Source organism: Sebastes fasciatus, chromosome 9 (genome assembly GCF_043250625.1).
Source record: "Sebastes fasciatus isolate fSebFas1 chromosome 9, fSebFas1.pri, whole genome shotgun sequence".
Classification (NCBI taxonomy): domain Eukaryota; kingdom Metazoa; phylum Chordata; class Actinopteri; order Perciformes; family Sebastidae; genus Sebastes; species Sebastes fasciatus.
Window position 1 is genome coordinate 7,928,122 of NC_133803.1, and position 14,401 is coordinate 7,942,522.

General features: G+C 39.1%; 2 protein-coding genes across 6 annotated transcripts; both read right to left on the reverse strand.

The window, feature by feature from the left end:
- Window positions 1-631: 631 nt before the first annotated feature.
- Window positions 632-7,484, reverse strand: ubtd1a (ubiquitin domain containing 1a). 4 transcript variants are annotated; one of them, XM_074645746.1, is made up of 5 exons: window positions 7,369-7,484; window positions 6,516-6,602; window positions 2,443-2,670; window positions 1,759-1,944; window positions 632-1,571 (listed from the first exon to the last, which is right to left on the reverse strand). In XM_074645746.1, exons 2-5 carry the CDS (start codon window positions 6,592-6,594, stop codon window positions 1,357-1,359), a joined length of 708 nt encoding a protein of 235 aa, XP_074501847.1. In that variant the 5' UTR covers window positions 6,595-6,602; window positions 7,369-7,484; the 3' UTR covers window positions 632-1,356. The 4 variants fall into 4 exon arrangements, with proteins under 4 accessions (XP_074501847.1, XP_074501844.1, XP_074501846.1 ...); XM_074645743.1 differs by having other exon boundaries at window positions 7,081-7,481; XM_074645745.1 differs by lacking the exon at window positions 7,369-7,484 and adding an exon at window positions 6,713-6,790.
- A 1,935-nt stretch (window positions 7,485-9,419) lies between these two features.
- zdhhc16a (zDHHC palmitoyltransferase 16a) lies at window positions 9,420-14,388 on the reverse strand. Of its 2 annotated transcripts, XM_074645742.1 has the most exons (11): window positions 14,242-14,388; window positions 12,603-12,860; window positions 12,306-12,500; window positions 12,109-12,197; window positions 11,477-11,505; window positions 11,247-11,380; window positions 10,969-11,052; window positions 10,785-10,870; window positions 10,199-10,322; window positions 9,970-10,040; window positions 9,420-9,878 (listed from the first exon to the last, which is right to left on the reverse strand). In XM_074645742.1, exons 2-11 carry the CDS (start codon window positions 12,834-12,836, stop codon window positions 9,776-9,778), a joined length of 1,149 nt encoding a protein of 382 aa, XP_074501843.1. In that variant the 5' UTR covers window positions 12,837-12,860; window positions 14,242-14,388; the 3' UTR covers window positions 9,420-9,775. The 2 variants fall into 2 exon arrangements, with proteins under 2 accessions (XP_074501843.1, XP_074501842.1); XM_074645741.1 differs by lacking the exons at window positions 10,969-11,052; window positions 14,242-14,388.
- Between the last annotated feature and the right edge of the window lie 13 nt (window positions 14,389-14,401).

The following is a 14,401-nucleotide window of genomic DNA, read 5'->3' on the forward strand; positions in this document are numbered from 1 at the left end:
TTTTACTAACATGTTTTGCACTATGGAACTGTGATGCTGGAATTTCCCTTGGGATCAATAAAGTTACTATCTATCATCTAAAGATAGTGTTTTTTTACTTACCTCGTGTTGTTTGTGTGTGAGTGATGCACGTTTTTGTGATGCATGTAAAGTGCTGCTGTAACACCTCAATTTCCCTTCAGGGATCTATCTATCGATCTATCTACCTAACTATCTATCTATCTATTGTTGTAGACCTTTAGGACAGTGTACTGGTTCCCAACCTTTTTGGGGGGGCTTGTGACCCCTTGAAACAGATTAATTTCTACTTGAGACCATTAGAAGTTATGGCCTAATTGTGGTGATGAGCTGTGACTAGTTTGATCTTCTTAGATTGTGTCATTTGAAGGATTTTTATAGATGTTAGTAGCCAGAATTACAATAGAAAATGGCAAATATTAAGAAAAGTCAGAAAATAAATGTCAATATCATCATCATTTGTGTAACAAATGAATATATATATTTTCTGTGTTCCGTCTTGTGATCCCCCAGATTTAACCTAGGACCCCCTAGTTGGGAACCATTTCCTTATCCTTAGGATAAGTTCTAACTTTAGAGACTTGTGGTGACTTATAATCAGGAAAGCGGAGAATGATTTTAAATTTACAATATTTATTGATAAGTTATTCAAGTACAGTGAGCATCATGTTGTACTTAAGACTACAATATTTTGTTTGGAGTGATGAAATAAAAAACAAACCTGAAAATCTCTAATTACCTTTTAGAAAGGTGCCTTCGTTATATTCCCTGTCTTTATTACGAATATACAGTTGTGAATTGAAAAGGTAGTGTGCACATAGTTACATGACCAAACAACACATATGGAAACTGATATTTACATTTTTCTCTACAGTTTTCTGCCATCCTTATGCTATTTCTCAAATCGCATGACAGAAATCTTTAAAAAAAAAAAAAAGAGGGAATGGACTTTCCTTATTCGGACCCCCAGATGAACCATATTCAGTTCAAACACTAGTACAAACACACATGACGAGGAGGGGGGCCCGTGTAAACAATAGAGCTGTGAGTGGATGTCAGACAGACAGACAGACAGACAGACACTGAGATGTGCATCTTAGGACTCTACTTTTAATCTAAAGTGTTTCAGTGCTTTTCAATATTCTTACTTCATTTGGAAAAAAGGAAAAAATACAAAAAGGAGCAATATAAAAGCAATAATTTCTTATATAAAAATGTACACAAAATTCCACTGCTGTGCCAACTGGAAAATGATTTCAAGCCCTACTCCTATTCCTGCCCCCCCTCTCTGGCACGTCCTTTATATGTTCCTCTCTTCATAGCCTTCTGTTTCACTCCTCAGTTAGCTATGACTAGAGGGTTTATATTCACAATCACTTGGACGACAAAGTCCTTCTGGATTTTGGCGTCTTGAAGACGAGTCTTGTCAGTCAGGAGCTTCCCAGAAAAGAACCACCTCTGGCGGGTCACTTCGATTTCTTCCTGTTCTTCCAATTGTTTCTTCAGCTCAGCGATGGAGTCCGCCATGCTCGCTGTCAGACGCACATCTTTTCCTAAGAAAACCACAGGGCATAAATAGAGTTGACACACATTTCTGAACAAGCTGCGAGACAATGAAAAGCTATGAATTATGAATCAGTCTCCAGCCTAGATGAGACAAGATGCAATGAAATGTCATATGCATGCAGTCTGGTTTAAAGGTCATATTATATACTGTAGGTCATACTGGGTGTTCCTTACCTGTTGACAATCGCACCCGGAGCTGGAACTCTTGTCTGCACGGAGGGGCTTGAGCTTGTTTTTGTGTGGAGTCAGAGACTTTGCAATCACTGGACGTTTCAGAGATAAGGTTGACGGGCGGGGCTAAAGTGTAGGCTGGGAGCTGGTAGCGGTTTCCCAGTTCATCGTAACTCTCTGTGAGAGAGCCTGCAGAGGGACAAATGGACTACATAAACAACCAGTTTCCAAAAACCTTTCTAACAGTAACTTTAGCCCTGATGCATAAACCCTTTCTCTCTACTCCAATAAACCTAAGGCTATCACATTTACATTATATTTACTTACATCACATTTACATCAACAACACCAGTGTCCTTGATTTATCTACTGTGAGTAGATAAACCAGAGTGTTTCTTTCCACCTAACTCTGCCATGGCTTTCTGTGCACCAATCCATTCACAGAGGTCACGCAGCACTGCGACTATTATGTAACTATTACAGCAGTAATCTCTGAACAACTGACGCACTCTGGGATTCTGAAAACTGTCCTTTGACATTTTGAGAATTATTACAGTGAGTTTTATGCGTTTGTGCTGGAAGTTCCAGGACATTTACCAGCTTACAATTGATAGCTGGATGAAGCGCATTTCCACATTTGAGAAGGCATTTGTGTGTATATTCATGTGCCTGTGAGTGGTTTCATACCATGTGGCAGAGTGATGCAGGCTCCATCCACTATAGCCTGTGCTAGCTCCAGGTCATTGCACTCTGCAGCCAGGGCTGCTGCTCTGAGTGCGTCCCAGATCTCTTTCCGTCCGTCAAAGGCAGGAGCCGTATCCCAAAACTCATCCCTCTTACTCCTCAGCTGGCCCTCCGTCATCGGGTACTCGCTCTTCCACTTTGGGCGCTCCTTCTTGAGGGGCTCATTGCGTCCTGAAAGAAAAACGAAGGCAGTTTTCAATCTGACCTAAAGACTGATCTAAGTTCTGTTTTTTTAAAAGGTGACAGGAACTACAGGAACTTTTTGCACCTAATGACATAATGACCACAGCTAAAACAGTAAAAGTGCTACAGTATTATGCATGCAACTGCTCTTTGTCACAACTCCAATTTTACGTAAACCGAGTAACTCTAAGCAGGTGACTGCAGGTGTGTCCATGCTGGCGTATATACGTCATTTCCACCAACATAGCAAGAAAGCTCATTTGATTCACAGCAGGAGGGAAATCAAAGTGATTATTTATAGTGCTGTGGATTACTGCAGTGGCTAGTAACACGTACATGTGCACTGACATGCACTCTCACTCACACAAGCACACAACCAGTGGATTATAGGCAGTAATCAGGTTCCACACAACAAGATTTATCTGCCCTCTATCCCGTAAGGCATTGGTTGGAGAGATGAGCACTCGTTGGCCAATGAAAGCAAGCAGAAACACTCAAGGTCTATTACAAGTCTGAAACAAGAAGCAAGCACACAGAAATATAAACACAAAGCCTCTACAAATCAATTATCACACTCAAATACGGTATATATTCTGATGCAAAATGCTTCATAACAAGAATAAACGCCTACATCTGTTAATTAAGTTGGGTATGAGGTGCCATTCGCATCACCAATATGCATATATTTAAATGATTTTCTTTGTCATAAACAATGCAGGCCACCATATAATGATAAATGTGACACCATGACCTTTAGAGATGAGGCGACAGCCTGAGTCTTAGGTTTGCCAGTTTGGATATATGTAAAGTGTATTTCTTGCATGTGTGCCTGCATATGTAATCATTCAGAAGAACATTTTATTTGCATTTGATGCAAAATCTCCTTGTTCTCAGCTTCAAAGCCATAATTACAATATAGCAGAAATCTGGAGAAAGTCAACTGCTATAAAAGAGTACACTCTATATTCCTCTGATCCAGTGTCTGTGACATTATTATGTTAATGAATATTCCATAATTTGTACTCATCTTGCATTAACATGGGTTTTTAGTCTTTGTTCTTGTGGACAGGCAGCAGCAAAGGAGTGCATTAACATGCCAGCCAAACAAATGCAAATATTCTGTGAATCCTAACAAGCCACCTGACTGACAGAGCCTGGAAGGGATGTTGAGATAATTGCAAAATGCTCCGATACGTTGTGTGATGACAATTGACATTTTTCAGTCCATTAGAGCTGGTCCTGGTTGTACATACAGTACCATAACATCACTGTGGGTACCTTTTTGGTTTGGTTTTGTGCTTACTAGAATGAGGCGGATGTAATCAGTGATGACAACCTGCTGTAGTAAGTCATTGAGCTGCCTGACTGTTTGTGTCAGAGGAGTGTGAGTGAACAACATGTCGTCAGCTGTAAACCTACAGCTACCTGGAATCTAAGCTTAGCCAAGTTTGTTTAACTCAAGCTTAAACTTATCTGGTGGATGGGAAAACTACCAACTCAAATATAACAAAACAGGAAATGATGAAGTCTTCTGTCAAGTAAATTAAAGTATTATTTTTGGGCATCAGTATTGCTGCATCATTTCTATATACTATTTTAATAATCAGTACTACTATGTAATAGCCTAGAGTCTAGGAGTATTTCAGTGCTCACCATGGTGTATATAAACAACACAAATGGATTGATAAACACATATAAATACATACAGAAACATCAGCATCTAGATTAATAAGGCCCCTCATAAACACACACACACACACACACACACACACACACACACACACTTGCTTATGCACATCACACACATTTCATGTATTTTTTTAATATATTTATTGTTATTGTTATTATATATATCTTGTTCTAATTATGTGTTTTATGTAGTCATATTATTTCTGTATATTAATCTTATGTCCTCTATAACATTGAGAAATATTAACACTATTCAGGTTGAGGTTTCAAATAGACCGAGTGTTTTTTTTGCCTCGTCCTGCACAGTATATTATTTTTTTGTTATGTTTGTGTAGTCTTAATTTGTGCAAAATAAATAAAACAATAAAACAAATAATAAAATCAGTCTCACATCCCCCATCCCCATCAAAATGACGTTACCTCTCTGTGAACATATGTATTTCAGTTCGAGGCAGCAATGTGGATGCTTTCAATCTTTCTGTTTGTTTTTCATGTATTTTTAGCCATTTGTTCCGTTTTCATTTACAGTATGCATTGTTTACTACTCTAAAAACCTTCATACAATAACAACAGCATCAACAACGCAGACAATCGTGAAATCAACATACACAAAACCCCCTGAGACAAATTACGGCACAACGCAGTGAGCCGCGTAAACATGAAAAACAGAAAACATGAAAGAACCCACCCAAAAATCTATACTTACTTTTCAGCAATATCCTAAATGGTGTGTTTGGAGCGTGATAGTAGTTGTACTCCCTGGAGTTTGGTACTCCCATAGCTGTTGTTACTCTGAGGTTTTATGTGAGTCAGTTAAAAGTCTGCATCAATGACCTCAAGAAACCGACCCTAAGGTAGAGGACAGTCCTGCTGCGTCCAACCAGCTGTTGTAAACACTTGGTAAAGTTTGCCACAATGTGCAGATTCAGAGCTCAGTTAACCGACGTGATGCTTCCCCGGTTGATTTAAAAATGACCACACTCCCTCCACTTACAGTATATCCCTACTAATATCAAATACTCACAAACCCCAAAATACCACACGATCAGTTCACAGAAAAAGGTTCAATAGGTGGGGAGTTGAGTGTCCTCGACAGAAGGTATACAGCTTCTTTACACAAGAGGCCTAATCCTATCAGCTCTGTTTGGAGACAGGATAGAAATACCCAGAGGCAACAACATGCTAAACCTATTAACAGACAATAAACCCCTGTCAGACCATTACAGGAGGAGCTACTGTACTCCTGCGAACTGCCCCCAACAGGTGATGTTTTGTCCTTCACGAAAGCTCTGCTATTTATATGAATAAATGTGTCTCTCTGATGCTGCATTCCCACAACTAATAGGTAGGCAGTTCATTACAGAGGCCTTCTGTGTTTGCATCTCACAAAGGTGGAAGGTCTGAGGCTGTGAAAATGGTCTGTGAGGTCATGTAAATATGTTTTGCAAGCGGGTCGACATGAGGCAAATCATGCACCAAGTAGGTCAAACTTTGATATGAAGACTGTGAATGCAGGCTGCTGCTGCTCCATACATAATGAATGACAACCCAGCTGAGTGCACAGACGCTTTATTCCTACAAGGAATGGATTGACCAGTGTTTACATGAAACACCGTCGTATCAGCGCAGGTCCTCAGCACAGATTAGACTAATGACTAAGCCATGAGGCCTGAAACATTTAACACCTGAGAGACAGTAAGCTCCCAGACGGAGAGAGAGACGTCATTGGGGTGTAGCTAGGGAATCCTACAGCCAACCTGCATTTTATCATAAATGTTAAGGCTTCATCTTCTCATGCAAATTGCTGCATTGTGTCCTGATATAATTTTGTGCCTGATGTATCAGAGGATGCATCTCAACAAAATCATTTTCCCCTTAGCTATAATAACATAATTATCTCATTTAATCAATGCTTTAAGAATATTTGCAGGCTCTCTCAAACTCACCACTTTTCATCTCACTAAAAAAATAAATGTATAGAAACTGTCTTACTCCCAGTTCCTGCTTCAAGGACATCATCTCTTTTGCTTAAGCCACTTCCATGTGTGCAGCAGTTTCTAATGCATTCACAAACATACTGATTATGTGGGATAGTTATTTCAGAAACTGAAGGCTGCAGTCTGCAATGTGTTCCAGCTTCTTACCTCCACGTTTTTTGCTTCTTGTCGAGCTCCGGGCACTCCCTTGTCCATCCATCCTGCTCCTCCCCACACAGCCTCCCATCACTGTCCCTAGAATCCACACCGAGGACAACAACCATCAGTCCATCTACATATTTCACATATAAATGCTTTTAAATGCATATTATGATCAGGTAAATAAACAGTTAATAATGAAGTGCCTTATATGAGAAGCATCATCATCACAGGGAATAATGACAGCTCAGCACTCCTTGTTCCTGTGAGGTCAGACAAGCTGCGATGTTTACGTCACGTGTACTGCCAGCTGACGGGGGCACGCGCAAGGACCTCATGCCACCGTCGCTCTGATTTTTCCATTTAAAAATGTGTTTATGCATTATAACTTTTAATAATTTATTATTATTATTTATATTTATTATTTTAACTAATTTATCTGTTTGTCATTTAAATGATGTGGGCTACTTCCGGTAGGATTTAATTAATTTGCAGTGTTATTAGTCACAGGTCTTTTTGCTGTAGGCTATGAGGATTATTAAAAAAACAAACAGTTGTGATTCATTTTGCCTACCGGAAATCCAGTCTGCTAAATTATGCATCCGTCTGCAGTTTGCTTGCCACATCCAAACTTGCTTGCAAGTAAACGGCGATCAGCAGGAGATGCGAGTCAGCAGGTTGGCAGAGCCACACAGGGAGCAGTGTCAGTGTGCCTATGCAGGGCTGGAGGGCTGGAGGGCTGGAGACCAGTCTGGAGCAGTCTGGAGCCCTGCAGAGCCTCCAGCAAATATATCAACAGCTTCTCAAAATATAATCACTCTCCGTATTTCCCCCCGATTCATGATGAATCCAGCTCACTCACACAGTCCGTTTGAACCATGTTTGTTGCACTGATCCAGAATTAAAGCCTTAGCAGTCTGCACGCATGCGCAGCAGCTCAGACCAATTCCTCCTCCTGCTGCTGCAAGCTCATCAGAATAAAAGCGGAAATTGAGAAATTACCCCTCCAGAATAAAAAAAAAGGAGCGTTTGTAAATAATTTACCATTTAGTTTGCAGACAAGCAGAATTTTTAAATAATAAATTCTTACGACAAACTTGGTGATAAAACACAAAATATGGAATAAATGTTAAGGGTTATTGTGCAATGCACGTTTGTAAACCCCTTGTCGGGGTGTTTTATTCTGAAATGCAAGGCGGAAGTATTTATTATTATGTTATTTTTGTGATAACGTTTTTTGTTTTTTTATAAAATCTTGAATTTGCAATAAAACACCTCAAGTTTTATTTATATGGTTTAAGAATTAAGAAACCAGCTGTTGTTGCTGGTGAAGTCTCACTTCTATTAAAGCTTAGCTATTTAGTTTCATTAGAATAAAACTTTGGAAAGAGCCTGATACACTGCAAAACTAAGTCATTATTATTGTATGTAACGTAAATAAAAGCATCTATCAAGGTTAAATCTAAATTGGATTATGTTGTATCTTCGTCTAAAAACAAGTTAATCTCATCCAATTTAACACTGGCACAAAAATTCAGTTAACACTATATATCCTATCCATTGATAAGTCAGAGTGCATTTATAGCAAGCCTATACGCAGGTACAGGTAAAAACAGAAACAGCCCTGAGGTGTGGTGGAATACTTGATTATCGCTCATGAAGCCAAGCATCCATATTTTTGAGAGATGATGTAGGAAAAATGTACTCTCAATAAAAATGCGTAAAGGTCACTCCGTAGCCAATTGAATGTGCTCAACTTGATCCTTTTCTTCATGAAAACACTGAATTTGTTCAAGCGTGAGTGTAGGGCTTTTACCATCTGGATATAAGAGCAGTTATTGAAGATATGGACATATGCACTATATAGATTATTCTTAGACTATAACCTTTGGCTATTATAAATCTATGTCAAGCATTCACCACAGCATGTCACTCTAGTGAATGGCTGTCCACGCAAGCACAACCATATGTAATAACACCAACATACAGTGCCAACAGGCGAGGAAATTGTCAAATTAAATGTATGCCGTTTTGATATTTCTATTAAAATGCTGTTGTTTCCTAATTATTAGAATTGATGATGACCTTGAATATAAACCAAATTCATATAAAAGTATTTCAAGAATTGCAGGATTCTTGTTTTCTTTCTAAATTATTATTATCACTATCAATTATCCTTATCTTCCCAAACATACTGTACAGCTTCTGACCAAACTTGAGATGTTGAACACTGACATCTACTGGAAGATTGAATAGTGACAGGTCTGTGTATGTGTGGGGGTGGGGGATGTGATGAGCAGTGGCAGGGTGAAAGACGGTTGGAAACAGGCTGAAATCTGTCATCATCCCTTAATCTCTTATCTCTTGCATTCAACCTTTAACTGACAAGATCACCATTCATTTTCTAATTATCTACTTATCAAAAGCATTAAATACAAAATATTATATCAAATAAATGATGTCCATGGAATAGTTTCATGCCAGCAGGATTTTGCTCAAATTGGGAGAGAAAACTTTTACATCTCCTCTCCTCTCGCTCATTTGCTTTCATCTTTGTGCATCCCCAATACTGGGGCTGCTTGTTTCTTATGTAATGTATTCATATGAATCTGCAGATCAAATCTGCATCTCTATTAATCCTCCCCCACTAGCAGCATGTATCGGGGTCTGTCTGCGTAAGCAACACTGTGACATAACACTGGAGCCGGAGTTTGTCCGCTCAGTAATGAAAAGTGATCCTGGAGCAAAAAAAACCTGAATGCCATAATTGACAGTTAATTAGGCATAGGTGCATACCTTCAAATTGCCAGAGTGAATATTTATACTTTTTAAAGAGTCTGATATACAAAAATGCAATCTGTGTATGTGTAATAACAGTATCTTTAGTAATACCTGAATATTCACTTTCTCCAATTGTTTAAATAAAGCAATTTATAAAGATTTATTAACTTAACAGGTACAAAATACAGATAAATAACACATTATCATGGTGCTGCTCTGGTTTTCACAATGCTCCGAGTCAAGTAAGACCCATCTGTAAGTAAAACCTAGTGGAGAGAGACCTTCCATGACACATTGCCTTTTCACTGGTGAAAAATCATGAGCATCGTGAGCGATGCCGCTGCAAGTCTTTGAGGTATTGGAGGTTGAAATGACCCCATTTCTTCAGCTGTATGGAGCCACCATGCAAGGACCATCAAACAACCAGAGCAGTTTGAACACAGCAAAGACTGCTGAATTAGGCTACAGGTATGCCTGAGTAGAGTCTGTCATACAGGTATTAAGTCCTTTTTAAGTGGGCAGACATCCCATTTCAAACCATCACTGAGCGGGGCGTGTCCAGAGGGGATGATAACACGCGTCAACCAGTGACTAGAGACAAAAGATAAAGCAGAACAGGTTACAAGAAGTGCAAGGCAGCATTGGTCATAGTGAATCATTACAAACATTAGGGGGGACACACCTTCTCTTCTGAACGCCAAGGAAGATTTTCCAGTTATTCAGCTTGCCATAGTTGTAAGGGTTTTTGTAAACCTGGTAGAGCAGTTAAAGAAACAGAAAAGGAACATTTACTGTCACTGCCATTTAAACCAAGAGGTCTAATTTCTTTTTCTTGAGGGTTTGTGACACATCATAAATGAACCTGCCTCAACTTATCACAACCTGACATTTGAAATATTTAACATGCTCACCCGTCCACGTTTTTCCATTCGTTGTCTTTCTTTGCTGTTTAAGTGTCTTTCGATGCTGGTCTCTCCTCTGGATATGAGAACTGCATGCCACATGGTCAGAGCTCCCAGGGCCACTCCCACAGTGCTAAAAGAACAAAACACATTTTATTTGATCTGCTGCCAAGATAATAAAAGACAACCATTCGTGTCACAATTCTACACTATATACTGTTAAAAGTATGTAATCTATAGTACACAAATGTTTGGAGTTGGCATGAAAGAAAATCAAGGTAGTTTACTGTTTTGTATTAACAGGAAGTGATGAAAGATATGTCAAATTGCGAACTTGGAAGCAAAATGGTTTTCCAAACATGTCATACATGTGTTTGTTTGGCAGCTATGAACAGCTCCTCCACTTCCTGTGTGTATTGTGTGTATTTTGGAACAATAGTGTCAATCAGCAGCACGTTCAAACATTTTAGTAGATTTAGCATGCATGCTAATATTTGTTTCCATTCCAACACTCTACATACACAAAGCCTGCTTTGAAATAGTTTGTAATATGGACCTGTGTATGGCAATAGGCAACATGAAATGCATATTTTACCTGGTAAGCACCCACATGTAGATGATGCTCTTATTAACGATCTTATCCTTTAAGGTGTACGGAGGTGCAGCTGTCTGATAGGTGGTCTTGACAAAAAATTAAAAAGAGCACATATTATATAACTAACAGATAATAAAAACACATGAGCTTAATCAATATTGTGTGTGTACTTTTGAGACTGTACCTGGCCAGGCGGAAGAAGCCCTATGAGAAGTCCCATCCCTGTTACCGGCACCCCGGGCTTTTCCACATCCAAATGCTTAAAGCGCTAATGGAACAGCCCGCATACACAAACCCGAGTGTTAAAGACAGAAACAAGGCAGAGTCAGTAAGGAACAGTTAAGCCCCGCAGAGAAACACACCAGACAAGAAGGAAAAGTAAGAGACAATACCCAACAAGCCTTACAAGGACAAAACGCCAAGCAGGCCCACAGTGTGGTGTGGGGAGTCTGAGCATCTCACCTCAATAGCATGGTATGCATCTAGGAACAGGTTTCTGCCACTGATGCTGCAGTAGATGCAGCCCAAGGCCAGGGCAACGCAGAAGGAGAAGAAATAACGGTGGTTTAAATGGCCCACGCAGTTATTCAGCCAGGCTGAGATGCTGACATTAAGGAAAACCACTATCTTGTCATAGTGACATCAAAAAATAATAATATTTGTCTAATAAATAATGTCAGCACAAAGGATACGACAATGATGGTCCATTTTCAGAATGCACCTGCAAAAGAAAAAAGAAAATACTCAGTATGACACTTACATAGACAATAATTCTGCAAGGTTTTTCCTTGCTTAACATGAGGCTATGGCAACAGCCGGCCATAATGAGAGTCCTTGCTAACCAGGCCTGCACCCTGTAAGTCCATTATATTTTACTAAGCAATCAACAAGATCTTCTGGAGATTGAACAATTAGATATTAGGACAAAATCATGACATCTCTAACCTCAAAATCATATTTTCACAAACATGGTTCTATCTTCAACAAAAACTAGATTTCTTCATTTGCAGATGGGTAGCAATACTGGAGAAACAATTTTACAGATTTTTTCATAAAGGAATTAATTAATAAAATAAATCCGATGACTAAAGATTGACCAAGAACTTAGTCAAGGATGGCCCCTTTGCTAACCTTCATTGGCTGTGTTAGCATTTTGGAAGTTTGAAATTGAACATAACACCACTAAGGATTTTTTCTCCCCCAACAACTCAGCCTTGGTGGTAAAAAAAAAAACAGATGGTCCAAATTAGATAAGACCGCATACCACTCATCAATTAAGGAAATACGGAAATACCAGAACAAAATAAAAACAACATTGACTCACCTGTTACAGATACCACAGTGGTGTGTTCTTGCTGGTTTGGGCATGACGCATCTTTTGCAGACTGCCACAAATGGACTGTCATTTTTTTCCTGGTTGAAAGAAGACATTTTCGTTGCATTAGTAAATGTAAATTTAATACAAATCCAGATTAGGAAAGCTATTTGTGATTCTGCAGAAAAGTGTAGTTGTTATCTTACTGTAGGGGGATACCCAGGGGGAGTCTTGGTGGCCATGTAGTAATGGAAAACAATCATGACGAGGTTCCAATGTCCATAACAAAGGTGCCAAGCAATCCATACAGGGGAGTATGTGGTAAGGACAAAAGGCAGTAGGACCACATACACTATCACCAAGACGGAGCTCACCAGTACCACGACCAGAGAAACAAACACCTGTCAGAGAAAGACAGGGGACACCCACAGAGAGCTTTCTTCAGAGAAGAACTTAGAAACTCCCTGTAACTAATTAAAGCACACAGAAAAACACACACTCACCCTGCCAAACCAGCGGGTGATATAGTCCACAGTCCAAAACGCTGGTTCAAAGATTGAGTCGAAAACCACATCTGAGTCTGTGAGGGAGTTAAAGTACAATGACTGTACAAGCAGTTTAATGTAAGCCCATATTTCCTTAATCCATGACGGCAGTTTGTTTCTTCCTCTCCTGGCACATGACCGGAACCGCACACACCGCAGCAGGTGAAGCGCTGAGCTGGGACAACACCGCATCCTGCATCTGTAATGTGCACACACCTTCAAGGAAATAAAGAAACGATAATAAGTAAAAAAATGTTATAACGTACACTAAATTGCCCATATAATACATCCATCCACTACCAAAAAGGACATAGAAAAGTAATTTGGACTAACTATCCAGTGTAGAGCTGCAATTAATTATTTTCATTATCACATAATCTGCTAAATATTTTCTTGATTAATCAATTAATTGTTTGGTCTATAAAATTTTGAAAAATAGTGAAAATGTCCATTGCAATTATCCTGAAGCCCAGGACAACTGCTTGTTTTGTTTGACAAACAATCCAAGGCTATTATTAGCACTTAAGACACAGAAAGGCAACCCTAACAAATGAGAAGCTGTAAGCAGACAACGTTTGGCATTTTAGCTGGGAAAAAAAATAATTAATCGATTATCAGACGTTTCAGCTCCAACGTGTATCATATCAAACTTACCAAAGGTTGAATTTGGGAGCCAGTAAAGTTGGATCTTTTGGCAGATGTTTTTATAATTCGCAACATCTGTCTGTGCCAACTGACACTTAAACTTACACTTCATCAGGTACGTGTACAACTTAACGTTAACTAAATGAGCAAAGCCAGAGCATTAGAGGTAACCAACCGAGCTTGTATGAAAAGGACTGACTGTTAAATGTGCCAAAAGCCTGACGTTAGTTGCTCTGCTGCATTCCTGACAGGGTGTAGTCTGGGTGGAGGTTCTGCAGACACCTGAGAGGTGGCAGGATATGTCAGTGTCACAGCCTAAGAGACAACCACTACAACACATAATAGATGTAACTCATACTCTGCCTTTTATTTACTCCTCTACTTCATGGGTTTGTTTTTTACATTTATCCTTTGATATTGCAATATATTGTTATTAATTGTTTTTTATTTGTTTGTTTGTTTTACTGACACAACAAACATTGATTACTTCTTTATTGTTTTCTTCCATTTACATGCATGTTCTTTTTAAATATCTATATATTGTAATTTGATTAATGAATTGTATATATGTATATACATGTTTTTTTTTGTTTCTTTTTTAATTTATTATTGAATTGACGCTTTGGCAATATTGTTCACCTGACAGTCATAATCAATAAAGCAAATTGAATTGAATTGGTAGCAGCGGTCCGAAGTGGAGCTGCCTTTTATCAGCAGCATTCAGCTTCACACCATCAAGCAATGCTGTATAGGCTATAACGATGCAACAAGCTAAGCTGTCGTGAACATTTTATTTGTCCATAACACACACATGCTGTGGACATGTCTCCCAGCATCCTGAATCCCTTGTTTAGCTAGCTATAATGTCACAACGTTACAGTGTTGTCCGACGCTGTGTGCTGCGTTTCTGATATTTAACAACATTTAAGATGTATTTTCGGGTAATACTCACTGTTCTATGAAGGTAATAAACTGGCCGGAACCAGTCCTCTCGTCAACATGTTCAAAAGGAAGGCAAAAAATGATATTAATGCGACATATTAGCGAAGAAGAAGAAGAAGAGGAGGAATCAGAGACCTTCTGTGACAGAAATCTGAATCCTGATCCGGAGG

Bases quoted from the DNA above. Each gene is read 5' to 3' on its own strand.
- ubtd1a (XM_074645743.1), bottom strand. From the start codon at position 7,132: ATGTGGCAAGCAAACTGCAGACGGATGCATAATTTAGCAGACTGGATT. The intron at 6,603-7,080 runs GTAGGCAAAATG...TGTGGATTCTAG, and splicing joins TTTAGCAGACTGGATTTCCG to GGACAGTGATGGGAGGCTGT. The intron at 1,945-2,442 runs GTATGAAACCAC...GTCCCTCTGCAG, and splicing joins CTGCATCACTCTGCCACATG to GCTCTCTCACAGAGAGTTAC.
- zdhhc16a (XM_074645742.1), bottom strand. From the start codon at position 12,836: ATGCGGTGTTGTCCCAGCTCAGCGCTTCACCTGCTGCGGTGTGTGCGG. The intron at 10,871-10,968 runs GTACAGTCTCAA...TTTTTTGTCAAG, and splicing joins GGCTTCTTCCGCCTGGCCAG to ACCACCTATCAGACAGCTGC. The intron at 10,041-10,198 runs GTGAGCATGTTA...CTGCTCTACCAG, and splicing joins GAATGGAAAAACGTGGACGG to GTTTACAAAAACCCTTACAA.